The 9,893-nt window shown below is 41.8% G+C and overlaps 2 protein-coding genes across 2 annotated transcripts in view; one reads left to right on the forward strand and one right to left on the reverse strand.

Moving 5' to 3' along the window:
- LOC106805849 (zinc transporter 9-like) overlaps positions 1-5,343 on the forward strand; it is a 10,706-nt gene extending 5,363 nt beyond the window's left edge. The window contains exons 10-16 of the mRNA XM_014807620.1: positions 673-679; positions 811-882; positions 1,536-1,731; positions 2,478-2,627; positions 2,896-3,025; positions 4,075-4,188; positions 4,339-5,343. Coding sequence (XP_014663106.1) covers positions 673-679; positions 811-882; positions 1,536-1,731; positions 2,478-2,627; positions 2,896-3,025; positions 4,075-4,188; positions 4,339-4,383 — 714 coding nt within the window. The 3' untranslated portion in view covers positions 4,384-5,343. The remainder of the gene's footprint in view (positions 1-672; positions 680-810; positions 883-1,535; positions 1,732-2,477; positions 2,628-2,895; positions 3,026-4,074; positions 4,189-4,338) is intronic.
- A 1,334-nt stretch (positions 5,344-6,677) lies between these two features.
- The window catches only part of LOC106805855 (4-hydroxybutyrate coenzyme A transferase-like), a 14,380-nt gene continuing 11,164 nt past the window's right edge, over positions 6,678-9,893 (reverse strand). The window contains exons 6-8 of the mRNA XM_014807627.1: positions 9,561-9,698; positions 8,929-9,057; positions 6,678-8,462 (exon numbers count right to left, since the gene is read on the reverse strand). Coding sequence (XP_014663113.1) covers positions 8,278-8,462; positions 8,929-9,057; positions 9,561-9,698 — 452 coding nt within the window. The 3' untranslated portion in view covers positions 6,678-8,277. The remainder of the gene's footprint in view (positions 8,463-8,928; positions 9,058-9,560; positions 9,699-9,893) is intronic.

The following is a 9,893-nucleotide window of genomic DNA, read 5'->3' on the forward strand; positions in this document are numbered from 1 at the left end:
GGGAGAAGCCGTGTGAGAGAAGAGGTGTGTGAGAAGGGAGAAGCCGTGTGAGAGAAGAGGTGTGTGAGAAGGGAGAAGCCGTGTGAGAAGACACCTAGACAAAGAGGAAGAAGCCGTGTATCAAAAGAAATGAGGCAGAAAGGAGAAGCTGTGTGTGAGAAAAGGTGTGGGATATATGCAGTAGTCTTACATTGTATCGGGGCAGGTCAGGAAGCATGAAAATAAATGTGCTGCTTAAGCGGTCGACGCATTTCCAGTCATTTCACTGCATCATGTCTAATTGTACCTTGTGCTACTCTTCGCGGCACTACATTCACATGTAATGTGGGGCTAGCCTTTAACAAAACCAGTGCATCTCTGTTCAAACCAATGAGAACTCATCATACCTAGTAAGGCCCATGTGAACAGTTCACAACAGACACTTATGACCTGATCGGTTAAGACCACCTCGCCTAGGAATGGTGCGGTTAGCTCTAAAAATTGTCTTGTGGGCTCATTCTGTTCAGAATCCACTGAAAAGCTGCTAATTCTCAGTTTGCTAAAAGTTTAGTGTTGTTCTACATCGTTAACTTAAGAAAGAAGGAAGTTTGTTATGCAGAACATATTCAGTTAAACCGACGTCCTGTCGCCTTTATCTAATTGAGATAACATGCCCAACGATTGTTTTTTCAGAGGCGATGTTTTTTCGTTTATCAGAAGCTCCATAAAGCGGGAACCATTGTATTCAGTTTCATCTTGTTTATTTGTGAAACTTGATCATCAGAGTTTAGATAAGCTGATATACAATTTGCATATATATCAACATTCTAGGTACGCTGATTATGGCTACAAACGAACTCCGAAGAAAAGCGAAGAAGGCTGGAGTGAGCTTCGCCAACTATGGTACGTGCCTGGAGCTATTAAAGGCATAGCCTGTTATGTTCATTATTGTGTAACTAAAAAAACCAAATTACGCTAATTAAGTTTTCAGTAATTAAAATTAAGATTGAAAATTTTGATTTAAATCTGTAATGGTCTTGTCCAATTTACACAAAAACTCGTGGCATGCGGCGTCAACGCACGAGAGTGGTCGCCTCATGGCTTGTCAGGGTTCTGGCGAAAATTCGTTTGGAATCCTGTATTATGAAGGATTTTCAACCCTTCACCAAGCATGCCCTCTTGTTTTCGTGGCGGTCGGTGAATCTGCAGCCAGGGAAAACATTTCGACATCTTGCGCTGCGAACTTTTTATTGATGCCTCTTGAAACTACCGCGCTCTTGTTCTGCGTCAGTGATCCACGGGCGAGGAAAATCTCGGCATATCACATTTGGAAATGTTTTTCGTCACCCCAGAAATGACACGCTCTCTTGTCTTCCGTCAGTGATCCGTGGCGACAGAAAAATTGCATTGCGGAGCGATGCCTCTCCCCTTTCTTTTTCTCCATCAGCAATCCTCTGCGAAACGTAAATCTCTCGTGCAGCCCCACCCACCCCACCCCCAACCACCACCACGACGCTGAAACGAATGCTCTCTTGTCTTTGCGTCGTCGTCGTCAGTGATGCGCGGCGAGGACCCGAACGTGAACGTCGTGCTGACCGAGGACACCGCGGCGGTGGCCGGCATCGGCATCGCGGCCGCCTGCATGGGGCTGACCGTCTACACGGGAAGCCCGACCCCCGACGCGATCGGCTCACTCGTCATCGGCGGCGTGCTCGGCATGGTTGCCGGATTCATCATCTACACAGTATGTATGTATGTATGTATGTATGTATGTATATATGTGTGTATCGAAATGATTTATTGATTTGTATTTGATGTATATTCACGCACGTATGGATCGTGATTGTAGTAGTAAATTGCTATAGACATTGCGCAGTCACACGAGCTACGCGTGTCAATCATTGTAACCAACGCCCACAATAATTATTAATAATTAATAATTATTGACTTCTCCGGCTAAGGTGATTGACAGCTAGCTCTAGCCAACCACTGTTGCGATAAGGGCGTTCTGTAATCGCTGCTTAGTAACGAAACATCGCAAAGTCGAAACTTTAGCGTGAAGAAATCTGATAACCTAGCTCTAGCTTGATCGACCTAGCAACAACATCGAATAAGCAATTTTTTTTAGAATGCTATTACTGCAGTCACTAAACTAATTGCTAAAAGCTAACCACTACTGCGCAATCTCCTACTCGTGCTATTGCTGCTGCTGGTGGGGATGATGCAGCAGGCAGTGGAGGGGGGCCTGAGGGAGCGGGGGGGAGCTTGGCTAGTAGGAGACTGAGAGTGGCTGGTAAGGGAGGTTGTGGCTGGGAAGAGTGGGGACTGTGAATGTGTGGGAGGGATCCTGACTGTTGGAGAAGGGTGTCTGAGCTTCAGGTAAGCGAGTGTCACAGGGAGAGGAGCGGTAAGTAAGTAAGTAAAGTAGTAACAGCAGTCGTAGCAGCAGAAACTAAGGAAACAAGCAAGACACAAGGAGCTCCATGCGGACTAAGAAGTGCTGAATTTTTATTTACAATTGACATTTGCTTAATTTATCCCATTAAATACTTAATTCCTGTGACGTTTGCCGTATTCATTTGCAGATCCATCGATCTGGGTCGTCAGGATAAGATATGCAAAGAACTAGAGAGCGACGTTGTCATTAGGTGAGTGTGTGTCACATTTATTTTGGCAGAGCTACATTGAACGAGACAGCTCACAATAAATCGCAATATATCTGTAAATATAATTTGGAAAGGTTCTTCAGAAATAGAAACAACTGCTGTAAATACAGCAGGAACTAGTCTAGAAAGTCTAGTTTGTTTCCTCCACATGCATGTGTGACCACTAATTTAACTGTACCTTCTCCCGTGTGATGTGCCATATTCGTATTTCTTTCAACAATTTCAATAAAATTTCAATGAATTATTACAGAGCGATCCATGATGTTAAGGCAACTGATATGGGCGCCAGTCAGGTTCGTTTTAAGGCCGAAGTGGATTTCGATGGCCACGCAATCACTCAGTCTTACCTCGACCGGATAGACCTGGAGGATATGCTGAAGGTATTTGATTATGTGGTATCTTGCTATAGGATGTTGTTCCATTTTGTATAAGTAGTATAGTGAAACGGAATGCAAAGGATGTAGCACAATAGACTTGTGATTATTATTATTACTATTATTATTATCAGGAGTGAATAATAATAGTGTAGCGTTTTGTGTCTCTCCGCGACACCCGATGGCGCCACCAGTCGACACGTAGTGACTAGCAATAACCTTAGATAAGAACACTCACCCTGTAGATCCGGATGCGTTGAAATGGCCGTATCGTCGTCACCCGGACTCTGCTAGCCACCAGAGCGCCAGAGCGCTCACTCCGTAGTACCCAACCTGGCGTTCGTTTCGGTTCCGGTGCGATAGCGTGGTTAGTCAACAATGCCATACCACAAACATGACAACGGGGCACCCCACCCCGCTCTGCTGGCCTTACGTTACGTCTTATAATAAATGTCAACCCGGTGTATGAACAAAGGCTATACAGATCAACGACAATATCATCTATCCACAACAACAATTGATGAGCAGGCAAAACACCACGAAAACGCACACTAATAAACAGCAGACATCACAAATAATTATACAGTCACAAACACGGAACATTAACCCATACCCTGCCTGTGGTTCTCAGTGAGCTACCTCACAATTACCTAGCTGGGAACCGTGGTGACCGGTGCCACCGCCACAATAGATTATTCTATATATCTATATATCTATTATTATTCACTCCTGTTATATCATCATCATCATCATCATCATCATCATCATCATCATCATCATCATCATTATCATCATCATCATCATCATCATCATTATCATCATCATCATCATCATCATCATCATCATCATCATCATCATCATCATTATTGTTGTTATTATAATTTGTTACAATTTTCATGATAGTTCTGGTTTTAGTTGGTAAATTATGATATGGATGTCATTGCATCTCATTAAGTCGATGTTAAACTTGTACTTGGTTGCTTCCCTATATGATGCTGGCAGGGAAGGTTGCACTGGTGTGTCGAATGTCAAATATTGAATTGTATATTTTGCAGGAATTACAAAAGATAACGACAATAGATAAACTGGAAGCATTCATGACCAAACACGGAGAGAACATAATAGACAGGCTGGGAATGGAGATCGATCGAATAGAGGCAGAGCTTAAGGTATGTGTGACCGTTTGCGTCGCAAAGGCTCTGTTCATTGCACCACTAATTCCAAGCTGTCTATTTATTTGTAAGAAAATCGGGGCCAAAATCAACAAATTCTACACTAGAGTGCATATCATCTATGATGTGTTTGCATTTTGCTTCCAGAAACGACATCCCGAAGTTAGACACGTCGATTTGGAGGTGCTTTGATGTGGTAAACACGGCAACAGTTACCGAGAATGCTGTCCTTCTAAATTACTTTGCCAGAACTGTTAGTGAGATAGAGCAGTTTGTTACATAGGATATAATTTTCTCCTAGGACATTAAAACTTAGTTTGATACTAGTGAATAGTATCGAGGTGAGCAATGAAGGTTATTTCATATGCTTCAGCATGGTTGCATACTGTTATGTGCAGGTGAATGTGTTATGAGCTTTTTACTGTCTACGGCAGGATCGGGGTGGGTGGTCAACTACGTGCCACTTGTGTGCGTGTGTGTGTGTGTGCGTGTGTGTGCGTGTGTGTGTGTGAGGAGGCCAGCTATTTGATAGGCAGAACCACCAGTAACTTTAATAAATTTATTACGAAAGCATAGTGGAAGCAAAGTGGGTTCTCGCTGGAATCTCATGCCATCGGTCATGGACTTGATAGCCTTACAAGTTTGCGGATGCGTTCACTAACACGTGCTTTCTTAGCAACAGGGTACGTTTAGTCGCAGTCGTTTCTGGGCATAGTTTTTAAGCAAGCAGTAGCAAGTTCTAGCAAAAAGTTTCCAGTGGTTTTGCTCATATGATGTCTGTTCCATTGGCTGTTATACTGTGATGTACTCTAACACGTGTCCTCATTGATGTTGCTTGAGTCATGATGTAGAGAGATACGTACTGTAATCAATTTAGTGCTAGCAGTCACCTACATAACGGCCACCTGTCTATAAAGGACAATTGTTATTTCCCTTAAGTGGCCTGAGGTTTGAATGTATAATAATTCTACCATAATAACTAAGTAAAATATGTCACTTCTGTCTCTCTAAGTTTCTATATAATTTTTCATTATAACGTGTTACACTGTGATTAAAAGATGAGTGTTCCCTATGATGTCAGCAATGGTGATTTTTATATTTGGTGAATTGTAATGAATCAATAAATTAAAATAATTTAATATAATCACTAAATGCCAGTTTTTCTCTATTCTGCAAGTTCATTAAAGATATTCAACCAAAGTGTTTGTTTTACATGTTGTAATAGGCCCCTAGTGTATCCTATTATTTGCCCGTGATAATATCAACCCACACATACATGAACTAACACTCAACATCATGCTATTCGAACATTTATAATGTGCAGTGAACACTAAGAATGTTCATTACGATCCATTATTGTATTGACAGATTGCAAGCAAAATAAATATATTTTACTAGATTTCTAAACCCATTACAATGCGTTTTATAGCAGATATTATATATCATATTTTATTTATATATTAAACAAATCTACAAAAACATATTTATATAGTCATCGAGTATGTGCCATACAACTAATATCAACATAACAATTATTTTTATTACCAGTAAATGTGTTAGCATGATCGAGCTTTTTTACTCACCACCTAAACCCTAGTTTTTGATGGACGTATGAATATCAGCTGCAATGCAAACCCACACCCGCACACGTTGAAGTTTATAGTATTTAGATCACACATCTGATACTGGTCTGGAGAAAGCATACGTTTCCTCTATGACTAGTCTGATCTCAACTAATCCATCCTGTGCCAGCCATGAGAAAATTACGATAAAATATATATATACTTGACAGTCGTACACCACGCATGCATTCGCTAGAAAACCTGTCAGTGTAAATAGCGTTTGTAAGGTAGAGTTGACAATGCTAATAAGCCACGAGACATCTCTGACAACACAATAATACAAGGAGGAAATTTAGCAAAATTTTTTTAATTTAAATTAGGTATCATACAAAAATCTTGCTCGCGGCTTGCCAATGCAGACGCCGCCAATGGAACGTATTACTTGTAATGCGAGTACCAGGGCAATAGATCAATAGCTAATTAATATTGAAAATGCGATTAGATGTGACATGCATAACATGATTTAAATTTGCCACCTAATTTCATATAATCTTATGGACAATGATGCACACCAGACCATGATTTTCAAATGGGCACCAAGTAAACTACGTTGACCAACCACTTTAATACTTTCTATTCAAATCGTCACCAATACAATTTTAGTGGGAATCAATTTCTCTAAAGAATAACACACATACCTATGTTATATTTAATAACAAGGAACTAGGTAGGGTATGATCGCCAGCTAGAATATATACGATTTTCTTAAAAAACATCAATAAATAGAAGGTTTGCTAAAATCCCTGAGGAATAACATATCTAGCTAATATTTCCGATCCAGTGGAAGTGATGCAAGTGTAAATGAAATTATATGGAAGATGGCCAAATATGGAGCACTGGCCGCGCATAGAAGAGAAGTGCGCGCGGCAGAGGTAAAAGAAAAGATAACATGGTGGATCCGTGCGCCATAATGAAAGCCAGCGCACGGATCCAAAGAAAAGACTAGGTGACAGAAAGTGTTTCCCCTCAGGGTGGCATGCACGAACCGCCGCAGTATATATATAGTCTATTTCACGCAGCTGTCCCTTATTTCCCAGTCCGCTGCACCTTGATGAACAGTACTAGTAGAGTCTACTAAGCATTTGCACTCGTTAACGAAGCCTGCCAAAGGCCGTGTCACAGACGGGGTGGTGCCCGTGCATGGTTAATTCGTCAGTGATAACACTGATATACACATTGGCTCCGGAGTGCTGGACTGTACTGGACCAGTTTAGTAATATATTATACAAGTCCATAGAAAGAAATGTAAACATGTACAGATCTGCCTGGAAGCTAAATAAGAAATTGAATGCTGGTATAGTTTCTAAACAATGTCACCCACACGTGATTGTAATCCACTGCAAATAGCGTGCCTAGCGCAACATTTTGAGCAGGTAAATAGGTAGATTACGTTTACTGAAAAGCTCCTGAATACTTTGTAAGAACGTTCGTGAGATTCACCGCATACTTCGACAACACGTAACCACAGCCGTGTTGTACTACACTACACATCATCACGACAGACATAATATTGAAAGGGTGTTTACATCAATCGCCACTTAAAATTAAACCACCTACTACTATTCACTTATTGCGTGCAGTACGCCTACCATCATTGCAACAATAAAATCAATAGAAGGAAATGACCAGGGTCTATATATGGCTGAGGTTGAATGGCGTAATTAGGGTAGTAGGGGTGGAGACAATTAAGGATGGGGTTGACGATTTATAATGTAAACTAGCTGCCGTATCAACTATTTCCACCTTTAATACATAACATACATGCCTCTAGTCACCCATATAATGCTAATGCTAATACTCAACTTTAATCAGACAACTTCATCCTTTTACAAGAATAAATATTATAAAGCACACGATGAGCAACTTCTTCAGAAATATGTTCATTTTGTAAGACAAAACAAAAATTACTCTTTTACCTCCCTCACAGCATACATCACTGACTTAGACCATGAGTATGCACTAGTAGTAGGTAGATAATCGGAACTAATAAAAGCTTCTGACGTGCATATAATATAGCGTGTGGACATACTATTTCCCGTGGACACATTTTTTCGAGTAATACTGTATAAAGTATGTGCATATTCTGTAAGATGTGCACGTATACTATGAGCCCTATGGTGTGATCTACAAGCTGTGACTACTTCACTGCACTATAAACATTTGCACAAAGATGCCACATCTTTGAACACCATCGCATGGATATAATAACCCTACCGAGAATTTCAATCAACGGGCGGGCCACTGATGTACGAAAAATAGTTCCGCCTCATTCGCAGCGTCCGGAATATACATTCGTGTCCAGCGTATCAAAAAAATACGTTGACAAAGTTAGCGAAACATTACGTCGGCATGACGCATATATCATCACATCGGTAGGACTACGACAAACCTACGACGGTGACCTAGGGTAGTGGTCACGCGCTGTAAAACTCAGCAGCAAGAGGCGTCATCGTCGTGAACATGCCTACGGGGAAGGCATGCACTTGAGCCGCTCGAATGCAGCCTTCTCGAGTTCCTCGCGGTGGGACGGATGCGCAATGCGGATGAGCTCGTACGCGCGCTGACGCAAGTTTTTGCCGAACACGTGTGCGATGCCGTACTCGGTGACGATGTAGTGCACGTGGCCACGCGTCGTCACCACGCCCGCACCTGGTGGTGTGACGTAGGGAATTAATAACCGACTCTCTTATTATATTTTATATAATAACTTCCTATATAATATTATTTATATTTTTTAATTTTTTCTAATTATTATTTTCATTTGCTATTTATTATTAATTATTTAAATTAATGAGGGATTTTAATCACATTTCGGGGCGGAGTGCAATAGACGGCGCAGCGCACGCAATACGCAACACTAGCTTTCGTTTCCTGCACACACCTGCATCTCTAACAATTGTACATGTCTTCTAGTTACATCCACCGATAGAACTTTCATTACGATGAAAGTAATTACAACTCGGGTGGAAGTTGAAGAAATTATTTGACGTAGCCAAAGTATCTTTACATTCGCTGCTCTCACACTAATAACTGCCTCATCGGCAGTTGTTGAAAATCCAAAGTCAATGAACATTCATTGATCACTCATCGAACATTCATTGATCACTCAGCGTACCTGGTTTGAGTGTAGCAACGATCTTACTCGCTCCTTTTGCCGTTGTCGAGGGCATGGCGATGATAGGTTTGCCAAGACCGTCGTGCCCAAGAGCAGCACCTCTGATGAAATCCACCTGCCCGCCAACACCTGCAAATGAAAGAGTGAGATCGCATGCTCTTACACTGATCTTGTGCTGGTCTGTCGCCCGCACCCTGCATCGACCTCACAAAACAGTAAGAAATTAATGATTATGTTAATCACATTCATTAATTCTTATTATTAATTACGACACATTATACCAGTTATTGGTATTTCAATCATGGCATGTCAATACATATATATATATACATATATATACATATACACACACACACATATATATATATATATATATATGATAGGGATCATCATGACATGAGTGACTTGATAGAAAACGTCAGCGTGACCGATAGCAAATCTTCAAACAAGAAACAGTCGGTAAAAAACATTCGCAGAACGATTCACGACCACCCGTTTACGATCGGGGCGAAGTGTTCGGCGGATAAGCTAGAGAACGAGCTCATATAGAGGATCGTCGCTTCAATGCCAATGCATGCAGGTCACCCTCCCCCCACCCCCACCCTCCCCGAGGGGATGAGCGAGAGCCTCACCAGAGTACATCCTCTCTCCGATGGAGTCGGATACGACCTGTCCAGTGAAGTCCACCTCGATACACGAGTTGATCGCCGTCACCTTAGGGTTCTGCATGATCGTGGCCGTGTGGTTGACATAGGCTACGTCTAGCAGCGCTGCAAGCACAGTGAGTAGTGTGAGTACAGACACAGGCTGAGGCGCGTGACACACTACTGGCTCATCAATCGTAGCAGGGGACTTTAACGCGCGTCAGGTCCAACGTACCTTCGAAACCGAAGCTAACTGGCGACATCCCATAAATCCCCCGTCCAAAGGCGGAATTTGCATGAATCGCGGAAAACGCAGTTTTG

This window comes from Priapulus caudatus, unplaced genomic scaffold, assembly GCF_000485595.1.
Source record: "Priapulus caudatus unplaced genomic scaffold, Priapulus_caudatus-5.0.1 Scaffold130, whole genome shotgun sequence".
NCBI lineage: Eukaryota > Metazoa > Priapulida > Priapulimorpha > Priapulimorphida > Priapulidae > Priapulus > Priapulus caudatus.